The sequence below is a fragment of the Camelina sativa genome, chromosome 9, assembly GCF_030686135.1.
Source record: "Camelina sativa cultivar CO46 ecotype springtype chromosome 9, ASM3068613v1".
In the NCBI taxonomy this organism is placed as follows: domain Eukaryota; kingdom Viridiplantae; phylum Streptophyta; class Magnoliopsida; order Brassicales; family Brassicaceae; genus Camelina; species Camelina sativa.
In genome coordinates this window covers 1,527,064-1,543,040 of record NC_141888.1, presented here as the reverse complement: position 1 = coordinate 1,543,040, position 15,977 = coordinate 1,527,064, and the positions used below count along the sequence as shown (strand labels likewise).

Genomic DNA, 15,977 nt, shown 5'->3' with positions numbered 1-15,977 from the left:
TTGTGGATTGCTTTCGAACCTATATGGAAAATGAATTCTTCGAACCCAGTCTATAAAGTTTTTCATAGATAATTTGTTGTTTGCTCCGGACCTATATAGTATATAACTTAACTAATTACATATTTTCATTTTTTTAAAAACTCTAATCCTTTAAATTGTTCTTCTTTTCTATTTGAGCGTCCAAAGACAATAACACTAAACAATGTTTTCATGCATCGGTCAAACTTTTCTCCACAAAACCCTGTTTATCAACATTGACAAGCGAACGTACTTTGAGATTTTAATTTGGCACGAACTTATCTTCTTACATTTGACTGTAGTATTTTATCTAAAACCAAACAAAGCTGAGCTCATATATTAATATTGCGTTATCTGAACGACGTTTGCAATAACTTGGACATATTTTTAAGTTTTGTTAACGGTCCAAAATAATAATTTTTTCTAATTAAAAACTATATATTTTGTTTGTAATCTTCTGTTGTAGTTATGCTTGAGTTGTATAACTCTGCCAAGAAATGACGAGTTCAGATGTATAATGTTTTGGACATACTTGATTGGATCTAATTGGTCGATCCATTTGACCTTATCTAATTATATAATTTATAACTCTTATAGACAAACAAAAATATTAGTATTAATTAAATTACTGATGTCAGATGATAGCTACTTGCAAACACAAATTCGATCTGGATTCGACTAACTAGGTTTCAATTATATACTATTTCACAATTGAGTAATTGGCGAGATTAGAAACTAAATTTTGTGTAAGTGACCATAAACATATGACCACAAAGCAAAAACACACTCACATCAACTATTTTTGTCCAATTTTGTTAGATAGCCGACTGAAAAAAATCAAAACGTTGTCAAGTTTTAAACGAGTAATAAGGTTGTTACCAAAGTAAAAGAAAAGACCGTAACCATGAATCTTTTAGCCTTTTAGGACCAAACCAACTTTTGGAATATCACTAATTGTCTGGCTTAAAAGCTTGCTTAGGAATAAAACTATAAAGTCTTATAAATTCTTGTTCACTATGTTAATTCTATATATATACACATATAAAAAGCTAAGGTTTACAAAACCTATAATAAACAATATACTAATTAATTTCGGTTATAATAAGAACTTGTATATTGTTAGCTCCTGATCAGAAAAATTATATTTTAGATTAGAAGATCTGGTCAGGCTGAAATTTGTGAAAAATAAAAATAAAACGTAATGATGTGTTGACATGTTGTCCATTCGAGATCTTAGAAACAGTAAAATACAATAATATTATAATTTAACATGATTAATCACATGATCAATAGTGAATTATATCACTAATTACTGATTAGGACTTAGGAGCCAACAAACACATAAATTACATAACCATAATATTTTAATTCAAATACATATATACACACACATATGTGTATATATATTCTCTTCTCAGCTCTCTCATAAGAAGCTTTCTACAGTTCTTCTTCTTCTTCTTCCTCACTCTCGTTGTTGTTGTTTCAATGGCTTCGATTCCGTACAGACTTATGGAGGAGGAGGCCGAATCGTCTCTTTCTTCTTCGAAAGAAGAATCTAGCCCTGTGGACGCCGTACTCTTCGTCGGAATGTCTCTGGTGCTCGGTATAGCTTCAAGGCATTTGCTTCGAGGAACTAGGGTTCCTTACACCGTCGCTCTCCTCGTTATCGGAATCGCTCTTGGATCCCTCGGTTCGATTTCGATGATTCCTAATTCGGTTTTTTTTTTTTTTTTTTTTTTTTTTTAATTTTTCAATTTCAATAGTTTGTATTTGAAAATTTCTTGGAAGAAGATCATAGAGTACTACTGATGAGAAGAGTTGTTTGAATGTTTCAGAATATGGAACTCATCATAACCTTGGCAAGGTCGGCCATGGGATTCGTATTTGTAAGTTGTTAGTTTTGTTGAACAAATCTATATATACATAGCAAAGCTTTTAGGTTGATTCAATTTTGGGAATTTTACAATCTCTCTTAATGTTGTTATTGGCTGTTGTTAGGGAATGAGATCGATCCAGAGCTTCTTTTGGCTGTGTTTCTTCCTGCTCTTCTTTTCGAGAGTTCGTTTTCAATGGAAGTTCACCAGATCAAGGTTTGCTTTTTCTCCTCCCTAGTTAAGCCTTAAGTTGAAGGGAAATAGATGCTAAATGCTTTTGGTTATTGTAGAGGTGTCTGGGACAGATGGTGCTACTTGCTGGCCCTGGAGTTCTCATTTCAACGTTTTGTCTTGGATCGCTTGTTAAGGTAAGGTATGCTGTAGTCTAAGATTAAGTAGTATTATGAAATAAGAGGTAGTGAAAAGTATGACTATGATGCTATTTGTAGCTTACGTTTCCGTATGACTGGGACTGGAAAACGTCGTTGTTGCTTGGGGGACTTTTGAGTGCTACTGATCCTGTTGCTGTTGTTGCTTTGCTTAAAGAGCTTGGTGCTAGTAAAAAGCTAAGCACTGTTATTGAAGGGGAATCCCTGATGAATGATGGGTAATCAATCTTGTTAACCTTTTCTAATTTTCTGTCATAGTCTGCTTAATTTATGCTTATAATTTATGATTTGGAAACAATTTTCAGGACTGCAATTGTGGTTTTCCAGTTATTCTTGAAGATGGTTTTGGGGCATAGTTCTGACTGGAGTTCTATAATCAAATTTCTGGTTAAAGTGGCACTTGGAGCGTATGTCTTGATCTTTTCCTCTTTTAATGATATCGAGTTGTTGTGTTCTTGGCATCGTAAATTTATAATGTATGATTCTGTCTGTTTAGTGTAGGCATTGGTCTGGCTTTTGGCATTGCCTCAGTTCTTTGGCTCAGGTTCATATTTAATGACACCATAATAGAGATTACTCTAACGATTGCAGTGAGCTACTTCGCATATTACACTGTACGTCTTTCTGTAGACTTTGAAATACTGTATCAAGATCTTATTTTTGTATACAATTGAGAGTTAGTTACTGTGTGACAGGCTCAAGAGTGGGCTGATGCTTCTGGTGTTTTGACAGTGATGACTTTGGGCATGTAAATCTCAGTGACCTCATTGATTTCTTTTTTCTGTTATCATGTAAGACCCCACTTGTTATAATAATAACTGTTACAGGTTCTATGCTGCATTTGCGAGGACAGCATTTAAAGGTGACAGTCAAAAAAGTTTGCATCACTTCTGGTATTTCTCAATCTTGTGGAATTGGAATTGTTTTGAACTCTGTGAAAAAGGTTGATCTATGTAATACAGTTTTTTTCCGGTAACTTGTGCAGGGAAATGGTCGCGTATATTGCAAATACTTTGATTTTTATCCTAAGGTAAGACTCATCCCATGCTTAGGCCATGCCAACCCTAAGAAATAAGCTTATAGGTAGCAAAAAGCTATTTTTCTGCAGTCTACTCTTTAGCCGGTCCTACAGTATTTAAGTTGTTTGTTTCTCATTCTTTTTTGCAGTGGTGTTGTCATTGCTGAAGGCATTCTCGACAGCGATAAGATTGCCTACCAAGGTGTCATTATTTGTTATCAGTTTGCAGTATATTTTTCTAGCTAAAAGTGATGTCTAGTCAGGTCGTATGAACATAGTTCCCGTCAAAATTTTCTACAGCCAATTGCTTATTGAATTTGGGTCCCTAGTCATTGCATTTCTCCACCTCTTATCATAGCTTGCTATTACTGATCAAACCTCTGTATTTGTGGTATCTGGTTCTCGACGGGTCAATTGTTCCTTAGCGTGAATTAGTTTAAAAGATAACAACCTGGCATCGTTGGTTTGAGAAGTGATGAAATATACACTGTGCTAGGACTGAAACAATGTGTCTTTTCACCAATGAGTTGATTATTCAGTAGCTTTCAGAGATATACTGTCCTGGATTTATCTTTTGTTTTTCCTTCTCTGGAACCATACCCACATGGCCACATAAGTCACACAATATCATTGACCTTCTCGTAAAAATATATCTTGGTTTAACGACTCTCGATGTCCCATGTTTTTTACAGGAAATTCATGGGGATTCCTCTTTCTACTGTACTTTTACATCCAACTATCGCGTTGCGTTGTTGTTGGAGTTTTATTTCCGTTGTTATGTCGTGTTGGCTATGGCTTGGACTGGAAAGAAGCCATTATACTCGTATGGTCTGGTTTGAGGGGTGCAGTGGCGCTCGCGCTTTCTTTATCTGTGAAAGTTAGTTTTCAAGAACATTGTCAAGATTGTTCTTCTCTCTCTTGAATTTATATACGTCGCTTATTCAGCTACATTGATTCAGTGTTGACCTACCTTATTCTCAATCATTTATTTTAGCAATCAAGCGGAAATTCATTTCTCAGCACAGAGACGGGAACATTGGTAAGTTCTAGAAATAGTATGCCAGGTGTTATTCACAGCCTAAATGAATTATGGATGAGTATCATGTCGCCCTCTTGATAGCCTTAGTTGTTTTGCAGTTCATATTCTTCACAGGTGGAATTGTATTCCTAACTCTGATAGTTAATGGATCCACTACCCAATTTGTTCTACGCCTTCTTCGTATGGATGGTTTACCAGCCACAAAGGTCAAACTCTTTTCAGAGACTTCATTACTCTTTTCAGAGACTTCATTTCCACTTTAGTATGCTAATCGATGAATCATGATACTGTCGTTGGGGTACCAAAGAAATCTGTGGTTATGCCCGTGTCAGTCAGCAATAGCTAGCTCATGATTGGCTCCAACAAAACCTGCAACTCTTATCTCAAAATGCTCAACCCCTTAATTTATCTGAAATTTCTTCACTTTTCTTGTTGACAGAAACGAATATTGGAATATACAAAGTACGAAATGCTGAACAAGGCCTTGCAAGCATTTCAAGACCTAGGAGACGATGAGGAGCTAGGACCCGCTGACTGGTCTACCGTTCAAAATTATATTTCGAGCCTAAAAGATTCAGAAGGGGAACTAGTTCATCCTCACAATGGTTCTAAAACTGAAAATCTTGACCCTAAGAGTTTAAAGGACATACGTATACGGTTCTTAAATGGTAGTTATGATCATGTACCTTCCAATATGTATTCTTTATTTTAATTGGCAGATTATTGACACTTTGAAACTGGATGATACAGGTGTCCAATCAGCTTACTGGGAGATGCTTGATGAGGGCAGGATATCTGAAAATACTGCTAATATTCTGATGCAGTCAGTGGATGAGGCATTGGATCGGGTTTCTACAGAGTCTTTATGTGACTGGAAAGGTCTAAAACCGCATGTTAAGTTCCCGAGTTACTACAATTTTCTTCATTCTAAAATTATCCCACGCAAGTTGGTCACATACTTTGCTGTCGAAAGACTGGAATCTGCTTGCTACATTTCCGCTGCATTTCTTCGCGCTCATACAATTGCACAGCAGCAATTGTTTGACTTTTTAGGTATGTGCAATTCAGATTCTGGATCACACTTTGGAAACAACGAATAGAAGAAAATTATATGATTGGACCATCTTCGTTGATCTATTAGAATCTTTGTTTGCAAGTACCTCAACTTAGTAAGAACAATATTTTCATCCAATCCGCTTTTGTCTCTTAGTTATCTCTATTTTCTCTATACAGGGGAGAGTAATATTGGTTCCATTGTAATCAATGAAAGTAAAAGGGAAGGAGAGGCTGCGAAAGAGTTCTTGGAAAATGTCCGATCTTCACTTCCGCAGGTTGAGAGTCGTGTCACTTCTTTTGGGTGATATCTTACTCACGACGAATCCCATATAATCTTTGATTTATTTTTTAGGTTCTCCGTGTTGTGAAAACAAAACAAGTAACACATTCAGTGCTGAATCATTTACTCGATTACATTCAAAACCTTGAGAAGATTGGCTTGTTGGAAGAAAAAGAAATCGCTCATCTTCATGATGCTGTCCAGGTACTAAACGAATCTAATTCCTACAACAAATGGTCCTTTCTCTTTTATCTAATGTTATGTCTCTCTCTCTCCATAGACTGGCTTGAAGAAGCTTTTGAGAAACCCTCCGATGATAAAACTTCCAAAATTAAGCGACATGATCACCTCACATCCGTTATCTGTTGCTCTTCCATCTGCAATATGTGAACCTCTAAAACACTCGAAAAAAGAACCAATGAAGCTGCGTGGTGTCACGCTTTATAAAGAAGGCTCAAAGCCAAATGGAGTCTGGCTTATTTTCGATGGCATTGTTAAGGTAAGACAAAACTTAGTTTTACTTTCAAGTCATAATTCTAAACATCTGTTACCTTCTTCATCACTGAATGTTTTATTATAATCCTACAGTGGAAAAGCAAAAGCTTAAGCAACAATCACTCGCTGCATCCAACTTTTTCTCATGGTAGTACATTGGGACTCTACGAAGTCCTCACCGGGAAGCCATATATGTGCGACATGATTACAGATTCCATGGTTCTTTGTGTTTTTATCGATAGCGAAAAAATTCTCTCAATTCTACAATCAGACTCTACCGTCGATGATTTCCTTTGGCAGGTACGTCTCTATTGGAATCTATAGAAGAAGAGACACTCTCTTGATTGTTCATAACATCAAATTCTTTCACTTATTTGCAGGAAAGTGCATTGGTTCTTCTCAAACTCTTGCGTCCTCAGATATTCGAAAAAGTGGCAATGCAAGAATTACGAGCACTTGTTTCTGCTGAAAGCCCGAAACTGACGACATATGTATCTGGAGAATCAATTGAAATCAATTATAACAACGTTGGTTTGTTATTAGAAGGATTCGTAAAACCAGTTGGTATCCAAGAAGAGCTTATAGCATCTCCCGCTGCATTACTACCTTTTAACGGGAATCAGAGCTTCCATAATTCATCTGAAGCCTCAGGTGATTAATTGCACATACAGTACAGCAGAATCAAACCCTTTTAAAATCATTAAACCGAATCAAATCAAAACTGTGTTTTTCTTTTTTTTGACCACAGGTATCATGAGAGTGAGTTTCTCGCAACAAGGAACACAATACAGTGTGGAAACAAGGGCAAGAGCAATCGTCGTCAACATTGGAGCATTTGGAGCTGATAGGACTCTACATCGAAGACCATCTTCGTTAACACCACCACGTAGCTCAAGCTCTGATCAGCTTCAGAGATCATTTCGTAAAGAACACAAAGGACTCATGAGCTGGCCTGAAAGTATTTACAAAGCCAAAAAACAACAAGAGATCAACAGAGCAACATTAAGTATATCTGAACGAGCAATGCAACTCAGCATTTTTGGCAGCATGGTAAGAAAAAGATCACAACTTGAGATTCTTTTAAAGTCGTTATCGGTGACTTCTCGACTAACCTAAAGCTTCTCATATTTGGATATTCTCAATTAGGTTAATCTGTACAGAAGGAGTGCAAGTTTCGGTGGGATATATAATAACAAGTCACAAGATAACTTATCGTACAAGAAACTTCCATTAAACTCAGCTCAAGGTCTCGTATCAGCCAGATCAGAAGGTTCAATTGTGACCAAGAAGCAGCTTGATACACGTAAGTATCCGTGTCAGCTTCCACTGCAAGCGGAAAGCAGCACAAGGCGAACAAGGATGGAAGAATCAAGCGATGATGAAGAAGATGAAGGGATCGTCGTGAGAATCGACTCTCCGAGTAAAATCGTTTTCAGGAACGATCTATGAGCATAGAGATGTTTGTAAACAAAACAAAACAAAAAATGCTAGCTTACTCATTCTTAGTGCAAAAGCAAAAGAATAAAAAGCAAATATATCTTCTTATATTTACTCAACGAATCAAGGTTTTTTTCTTTCTGTCTACCACACTTTGGTGAGTATATAACTTCTTTTGTTAAAACAATATCTGCCAATTTTGTAAAGAAAAAATAATCATATTCGTTTTTTGTTGTTTACGTAGTCATTTACTCATTTATCTCCTCCCACTTTTTTTGTTCTTTTCTCCTTTTAATTTCTTTGGCTACAAGTCTACAACGGTCCATCTTCTTCTTTACTAAGTGGGGGATAATTTTTCTATCAAACGGGGAAAAGAAAAGGTTGGTTTGGACCCCGACTCCACCACCGATAAGGTAATATTCTATAACTACCCAGCCAAACTTATAATTAATGCCACGGTTCGTGAATTATAATATTCAAGAAAAACATTTGAATTAACTTAGACTATACTTAGCTATGTGAACGTTCAAATGATAATCATATATCCAACCTTTCACATATCTTGGAGATTAGTTGACATTCTGTTATTTTATCACTAAACTAGATTAAGACCCGCGGTACACCGCGGGGCAAAATTATTTATAATTAAAATATTAAAATTATAAATTGTATTTGTTTGTTAAATATGTTATAATTATATAATAATTATTAAATAAACCATATAATACCGCAATAAAAATTATTTTTTATATAAAATATATTTAAATTTAATTACATATGTCTATTTTCTGATACTGACAGTATTAACAAAATAATAAAATGATGTTTTACCCGTGTAATACCGAATTACTGATATTTTTTAATTTATATAAATATCGATAAAACATGTCCCGCTATATAACTCCGTCCGGATATATTTTAACTCACACTATATCATTTTAATTTTTAATATTTATTGTGTATCTACGGTATAATATTTATCATATTTAACTTTTAAAAAGTTTTAAATATTTTTCATATTTAAACTTTTAAAAATCTTTAAAATAAAGAACCGGAATAAACCAAATAAAAGTTTTTAAAGTTTGAATGCCTGAGAAATCAAGGATCTACTCATTTGTATTCATAATCATTTTGGCAATTGAGAATATCATTAATGTCATAGTTATTTCAATGTGATTTTCTGGAAATTTTGTCTACAAATTCATTTTCCGGAAATTTTGTCTAGATTATTAGCAAAAGAGTATATTTTCGCGGGTCTTATAAAATTTTGGACATCGTTTTATCTACAACCTAAATAAATAGAGGTCCTTAAATTATAAATTATCAAGAGACCCATAAAATACTAAGAGGTCCATATAAAATTGCTAGATGGACAGAATTAATTGCATTAGTAGCATTAATTGCAAAAACTTTCCTTATTAGTATTTTTGAGCAAAAACTGCTGCAAATATACTAGTATAGATAATATTGGTGGTTTAACTATTGTTAAACTACTAGGATTTAACCCGCGGTATACCGCGGGACAATATTTTTAATATTAAAAATTTAAATTTATATTGTATTTATTTGTTATTTTATTATTGTTTTATTAATTTTTAGATTGTATAGTTATGAATATTTATTAGATTTTAAAAATATAAAATTTTACAGGTATTTGATATAAGTATTCAAAGTATAGGATTTTTGTAGTGTTTTCAAGATTTTAACCCGTGTAGTATATGTATAGTCTAGTAATACATTTATCTCGTGGTACACATCTAAAAGTGCTTAAAAAAAAAAACAATTTCACTTAATTCCCTATATGGCATTAATGCCAACCCGTCTCACCGAAATCAAAATAAAATTTTGCTGATGAAATTTTAATGTGTTTTTGGAAAACTTTTATGTGTAGAATTGTTTTTGGAAAAATCGGAATGTATAGGTGTTGTTAAGATTTTATGGCAATAAATGTAACAAATGTTGGTTAATTTAAGAAAGTTTAGTATTTGAGTTTCTTTTCAATGTTATTTATGGAATTGTTTTAGGGGTTATTGTAAAACAAAAATTAAATAAGTAAAATTTAAAGGGAGTAAACCAAAATGTACTTCAAAAATGTTAATATAGATAACTTACATTCACTAAATTAAGGTTAATTTGTTACTACTAATTACAGTATATACAAAATTATCACAAAACTTAGCCAAATCAACGATGAGCCACATGCATGCACTGTATCTTAGGCAATAGGCGTATATAAAGACCATTTACCACTTTTCGTTTTTACTTTTTCTTCCTAGTTCTTACTTCTTAGTAGCTCATGCCGACATAAGCATTACGTACGTTATTGTATGTCTATGGCTACCGTTTATTTTAAAATCAACACAAATAATATGGATTTGTGTTATTTGCCTACAAGACAATGAACTTTTATTTTAAAGCTCAATAAATTTTAAAAGGAAATAAAATTCTGATATTTCTTTTAGTTAATGACTTAGATATTTTCTTTCTTTCTGTTCTCTTGTATATGTTGTATTATCATGAGTGGCTTACAGAGTAGACCACTAATGATTTGTATAAAAATCTAAAAGTGGTATTATCAAACTACATATAATACATTGTTGACAAACATAAATAACAATTGAATAAATATCATTTTCTTTGTTTTTTACTTTTTACCCTTTACTTATTAAAATTGCATCTCTTCCTTTTCTTTTTATTCATTGGTTCTTTATTTTCTTTATTCTCATTGTTTTTTTCTTTATTCTTGTTTACTCATCGTACTTTATATAGCTTGTGAATATTCTCTTAATAAATAACAACATGCTTTGCTAATTGAAAAAAAGTATAAAGAGTAAAAAGCTCCAAATGCGAAATCCAAGAATTCAAAATAAGTTTATTTCTATCCACGGGATATTGTACAACATTTTCAAAATTTACCTCGCCTAACTTTCTATACAAAGTTGAAAGTTTATCTCATAGCCAATGATCGCTTTGGCTTTCTAAAACCTCATTTATATTACACATAACAGCCCCAACTAATTACCGATATTACATAGTTTATCCCTTTGTTCTGATTATAGTAATTGTACCCCTCCCTTGTGTTTGGATCTTAGTAAGAGCCACCACGGCTTTTCCGGAGAGGCCCGGTCCATGGCCAGAGACGCATGGTCGAGAGGCAAAGTCTCCTACAGGATGTCGAACCGGTCTAGACGGAGTCATCAAAATTCTTTCGTTGATATCATTTAGGGTTACATCATTTTCTTTACCACCTGGTTTCACCAATCCAAATGGGTACACTAGTTTCGTGATTAGTCTTTTGTTCTTATTACCACAATTGGATGAGGATGGTTCGGTTGGAGTTTTTTCTCGGACATAAATTCTGCCGGAAGAAACAGAAGTGTCGGGAGACTCATACGCGGTCGATATTGTCTCCTCAAAGTAACCGACCCCACTTTTACGTTCATCTGTATATTTAGTAAAATTTTAATTAAAAGGCTATATTTTACTAAGTTTCTGTAACAAAATTAAATTCATTAAGGGTGGAAATAGAATCAACGTATGGATCAAAAAACAAGTTTACTTTAAGAAAATGTACTGTCATTTGTATGCAAGACCGTCTCAAACTATTTAGAAGTTTTGGGACCATAAATATGTAAAAGTCACAGTGATGTTTGAACGAAATGATTACCAAAAAAAAAAGGCAAATCTTTTTAAAAGTGCAATGCTATTTCATTTATTTTTAAGACAAACAAAATATTAAAATAGTGCCTTCATGCGAATAAGAAAACGTTGGTCAGCTGAATTTAAAACAACTAATTTGACAATTAAGTTCAAAATTTTTTTTTCCTTAGGTGGGTTCTCAATGACTAATATATCTTTAAAATTTATTAACAATAAAACAAAAGTAGATCTCACCTGTGTTAACATGTGGTGTGACAAACTGACTATTCAAACAGCTATAACTCTCATGCAGGCCCCAATCGTTCTGCATATTCAACAAATTTAAAATTAAAACAGCTATATTTATATTGTTACCAAATCATTTGGAAATGATAATTGAAGAAAATTTGCAAAAACAAATTCAAGAAATTACACAAACCTGCAAATCGTTAACGTTAGGAGATTGTGACGGATCCTCGAACAAGAGACGTCTCCTTTTGCTTCTCTCACCGGACTCGATAAGTGCGTCTTCGAGGTAGCCTGTGGAGACGTCAGAGTAATCCATATCCGGTGATCGGAAAATGTGTTCCGGCGGCGATCCATTCATGAAACCACATGTATCTGCAAACACACATTACACTTTTTAACTTCTCGTCATATAGTAAAACCATTTGTCATTAACATATTTCTTAGATAAAAAATTCTCGAATAACTTGTAAATAAGTACATGCACGTCGATATATATATATATATATATTTATTTACATTACATATGCGTATATGTATTATATTTACGTAGATATATATATACATATATATATATATATAATTTGTATATATACCAAGATTGAAGTCAGGCTTGAAGAGTGATCCAAGGTTATGGAGATCCCAAGTGGGGAGAGAGTAGAGAAGCTCACTCATCTCTTCTCTTTTTTTTTTTTTGTGTGTGTTTTTTCTCTTTGAATTAGTTGCTGATTGTTTTGTATAACAAAAGCTTATATGGTTGCCTATTTATCTTGGTGGATTGTGTCTAAAGTGAATGTAACTCAGAATAAACAATAATTTTGGAAAAAGAAAGTTTAAGTAAAAAAAAGTAGTGGAGAGGTTTAGAAGATGAAGACGAATTTGTACTCAATACAGTCAACGCAAAAAGAAATAAAGCAAAAGAAGAATTGTTGGGTGGATAGTGTTTTTTCTCCTTGACATATGAAAATTTACTAAATTACCTTCTTTTTCTCTTAACAACAAACGCTATACAAATTTGAACTCACAAGCCATGCAGGCCGAAATTGATACACAAACTCACTAAGTTACTTAACTTGTCATAATCATATAGTATACTATATAATATTGGTGAATGGTTTAATAACATATTTTTGCCATGTAACATATAATAACAATTACATAAATATACATACTTCATTTCCCGTATAAATTATAGAGTTCCCCAACTTGAATTAATGGTTTTTATAACAACTAGCTTTTAGAACAAAGATCGGGTGGTTTATAACTAAATTAAAATCTATGTTGAATAAATATGTTATCCACCTCAGTAAATTGGAAAAAGGAAATAAAAGAAAAAGCTACCAATATAGTCATTTCAACGTTAATAGTAGAGATGTTCCTTTCTAATCCGTACAAATGTTTGAATTTTGTTAGGGTTTGGTTAGATGGGGGACCTTATATAATGCGAAAGGTTATGATATCACATCATGCTGTTATTTACTGTTCCGCTTTAAGCAAATTTAGTAAATAATCTTATAACTTGACTCACTCAAGATTATACTAGAATAAGAAAGATATCACAAGTGAATAGTAGAAATTGTCGGCAATTATTAATTAAACGTAACTGATATATATACGTGGGTAAAATGTTATTTACATTTTCGTGAAATCAATTTTTTAATATTAATATTATGTAAGCCATTTTCTTGTAATCATGTATCTAATGAATTGATTTTCTTTATTTATCAAATCACTTTTTGAATTATAACTGTTACAAAATGATTGATATAGGACATGTTCATTTCACTGTGTCTGAGTAAGGACGATGATGTTGTGTTTGTTTTATTAACGTTAGTTCAGTGGTAAAACATCGGTGATACAAACTAACGACAAGAATTTAACCTTACTGTTGTAATGTTTAACATTTCACTATTCATGTCTGATATCAACATCTAGTAAAAAAAGAACATATCCATGGTCAATCAAGATTCAAGAATAACAACATTATTAGCTGTAAATTAGATCGTTAAGTCATAAAAGATATAACCATAACATTTTGAAAGGAAGAAAATAGTGATGTATCAGTTCAGTAAACTATAGCCCTTCATTTCAAAGGAGAATAAAGAGTTTTGTTATATCTAGCTACTTTATTTTTTCTTTTTTTTTTTTTGTTTCCTCTCTAGTTGAACCAAAAAAAGTCATTGTAGAAGAACTCTTTTTGTTTTCTTCTTCGACGTCGAGGAGAAATTTTGTTTATTTGAAAATCATGATTATCTATTATGCTTCTGATTTGGTTAACAACCGTTCTTCTTTTTTTTGTATGCTTTTTGTGAGTGTTTTTTCTTCAATTCTTCACAATGGTGGGGTAGTGTCACGTCCTTTCACGTTTACCTTCTTCCATTATTACAATCGATCTCTCCTTTATTTCAAGTTATATTAATTTTATTTTCGATTTGACTTGATCTGATTTGATATATGATAGGATGATGAAATTGTTCGGAATGGCTGCCACTGTTGAAGAAGCTATGTAATCAGTAATCACTATAGAATAAGTTTGGTCGTGTAGTAGTGATCAAATCAGAACATGTCGTGGTGTATACAAACAGTTTAGACGGACGTACGATACATTCATCATTACGATATATATATATATATAGTTTTGATTGAGCTAATGAATAACCATGTTGATTTGCAAGAAAAATCCAACGATAATCGGGAAAACATTGTATATATTGTTTGAAAAAAGAGAGAGAAGAAAAAAAGCAATTGAACAAAAGAAAATGTTAGAAGAAAGTAGAGAAGCACGAGACAAACTAACTATTTGAAACTACTATACAAATAGTGATGAAACAAACAATAGTGCGTTTAATGTGATTGAGTGTATAAATCACAATGTCAATTTATATATGTTTAATGTCTGTGATTAAGTGGTATATGTAATCTTTTTTCGTGGATTTTTTTTTGTCAGTGTACGTATATTTACTTTTGTCGATCTATTACTACTACAGTAGTGTTCTTTTTTTTTCTTCTAGACATGTTTGTTTGTTTGTTTTTTCTCGGAGTAAGAAACCTTTTTTTTTTAATGGGCCCAAATGTAGGCACGCTTGTGGGGCCCAATTAGAAAAGACGAAAAAAAATTGCGCCGGTATTATTCGCGGGACCCACATTCTTTATGTTTGGTCGCCTCTAAATTATTAAATTATTAAAGAAATAAAGTATTTTATTTTCTGATAGCACTTTATCGGTTTGCTTTGCTTCAATTTGGGATGGGTCTGGGCCTTTATCTTTTAAAAGATGTGTCGGTCCAATATACATTAATATATAAAGCCCATGTTTGAGATTAACATAATTAACTTTGTGCTGACCAAAAATAATTTAAAAGTTTCATCCTCGGATCAACAAAAATAAATACAAAACAAATCCCTAAAATGTCGTGTCGTCTTCTTCTTCTTCTTCTTCCTCTGGCGGCCTCTCTTAATTTCTTCAAACTTATGAAACTTTAAAAAGAAAATCTGATCGTCGTACTCTGTTTTACAAGGTTTCGTTTATCTCAAGCAAGCTTCCCTAATCATGGTACACTCAGTGTTCTTGTTTTAGATTCGACCGTTGTTATATCTGAGTCAATATGTAATGTATATTTTTTGGCCTAATATATAATTCTCAGTCTGAATCGGAGAAGCAGATCTTCACGGAGAAATAACTCGAACGGAAGAAAAAAGAACGAAGACAAGGTTTCACTTTCTTTCTTTTCCCGCAAGAATCTGATTTTTAAGGGTTTCGTTTGGTATCATTTGAATCTGATTTTTTTTTTTTTGCATTCATGAATGTGTTCTTTATAGTGACAAGAAAAAGTTATCTCCACTCATGGCTAAATAATAGAGTCCTGCTGCTGTTGAAAAATCGTAAGTGTCTAAGAAGATTTAGTGAATAACCAAACAATACTGATTTGTTTCCAATGTTTTGATTATAAATTTATAATAATAATCTCTGTCGTGGTTTTGGTTAGGTGGTATGAATGGTGGGAGCAATCTAGCTTTTTCAAGGCTCATGCTAAGAGTTCCAAACCAGCTTTTTTTTTTTTTTTTTTTTTTTTTTTTTTTTTTTTTTATTGTAATAAGCACCCTACTTTTTCACAATCTTGACCTTTTAAGACTAGCCTAGACTCTAGAGTACTCTACAGAGAGTTGTTTAGTTTTTTTTTTTGATTCTCATATACACGCCATTCTTGCAGATGCTGCTCCTCCAAACGTTACTAGAATCTTGCATACTGGAAACGTGCTGACATCAGCCATGCATAGAGGTTTCTTTGGTCATAAGATTCTTCTTATGTTGCCTTTCTTCTGAAAAAGGATCAGACTTATACAATTATTCGTTGGAAGAGAATGTCTGGTAAATGCTTTGTGGGTTCCCGCTACTGACACAGGATTGAGTAGACATGACCTGGGCCGTGAAGAATTCGTAAAGCAAGTGAGTTAAAAAACTTCTTATGCACTGAGGAAGTGGAAGA

The 15,977-nt window shown here is 33.1% G+C and overlaps 2 protein-coding genes and 1 long non-coding RNA gene across 6 annotated transcripts; 2 read left to right on the top strand and 1 right to left on the bottom strand.

Annotated features, from left to right (window-relative positions):
• The first annotated feature begins 1,087 nt into the window (after nucleotides 1-1,087).
• LOC104710130 (sodium/hydrogen exchanger 7) lies at nucleotides 1,088-7,845 on the top strand. 4 transcript variants are annotated; one of them, XM_010426682.2, is made up of 23 exons: nucleotides 1,088-1,708; nucleotides 1,854-1,904; nucleotides 2,017-2,108; nucleotides 2,183-2,260; nucleotides 2,342-2,499; nucleotides 2,587-2,688; nucleotides 2,778-2,895; nucleotides 2,977-3,029; nucleotides 3,109-3,174; nucleotides 3,267-3,311; nucleotides 3,449-3,501; nucleotides 3,992-4,176; nucleotides 4,294-4,338; nucleotides 4,437-4,544; nucleotides 4,778-5,006; nucleotides 5,089-5,391; nucleotides 5,572-5,669; nucleotides 5,747-5,878; nucleotides 5,955-6,173; nucleotides 6,263-6,469; nucleotides 6,550-6,820; nucleotides 6,918-7,219; nucleotides 7,316-7,845. In XM_010426682.2, exons 1-23 carry the CDS (start codon nucleotides 1,504-1,506, stop codon nucleotides 7,616-7,618), a joined length of 3,423 nt encoding a protein of 1,140 aa, XP_010424984.2. In that variant the 5' UTR covers nucleotides 1,088-1,503; the 3' UTR covers nucleotides 7,619-7,845. The 4 variants fall into 4 exon arrangements, with proteins under 4 accessions (XP_010424984.2, XP_087320298.1, XP_087320299.1 ...); XM_087464172.1 differs by having other exon boundaries at nucleotides 1,396-1,708; nucleotides 2,783-2,895; XM_087464173.1 differs by having other exon boundaries at nucleotides 1,450-1,708; nucleotides 4,420-4,544.
• Nucleotides 7,846-10,464: 2,619 nt separating this feature from the next.
• On the bottom strand, nucleotides 10,465-12,374 carry LOC104710129 (uncharacterized). Its single transcript, XM_010426678.3, has 4 exons — nucleotides 12,088-12,374; nucleotides 11,685-11,866; nucleotides 11,501-11,570; nucleotides 10,465-11,049 (listed from the first exon to the last, which is right to left on the bottom strand). Exons 1-4 carry the CDS (start codon nucleotides 12,164-12,166, stop codon nucleotides 10,643-10,645), a joined length of 738 nt encoding a protein of 245 aa, XP_010424980.1. The 5' UTR covers nucleotides 12,167-12,374; the 3' UTR covers nucleotides 10,465-10,642.
• Nucleotides 12,375-14,907: 2,533 nt separating this feature from the next.
• Nucleotides 14,908-15,585, top strand: LOC147937578 (uncharacterized). Its single transcript, XR_015565767.1, has 4 exons — nucleotides 14,908-15,043; nucleotides 15,135-15,201; nucleotides 15,310-15,372; nucleotides 15,477-15,585. It is a non-coding gene; the product is annotated as an uncharacterized LOC147937578 (long non-coding RNA).
• Nucleotides 15,586-15,977: the final 392 nt, after the last annotated feature.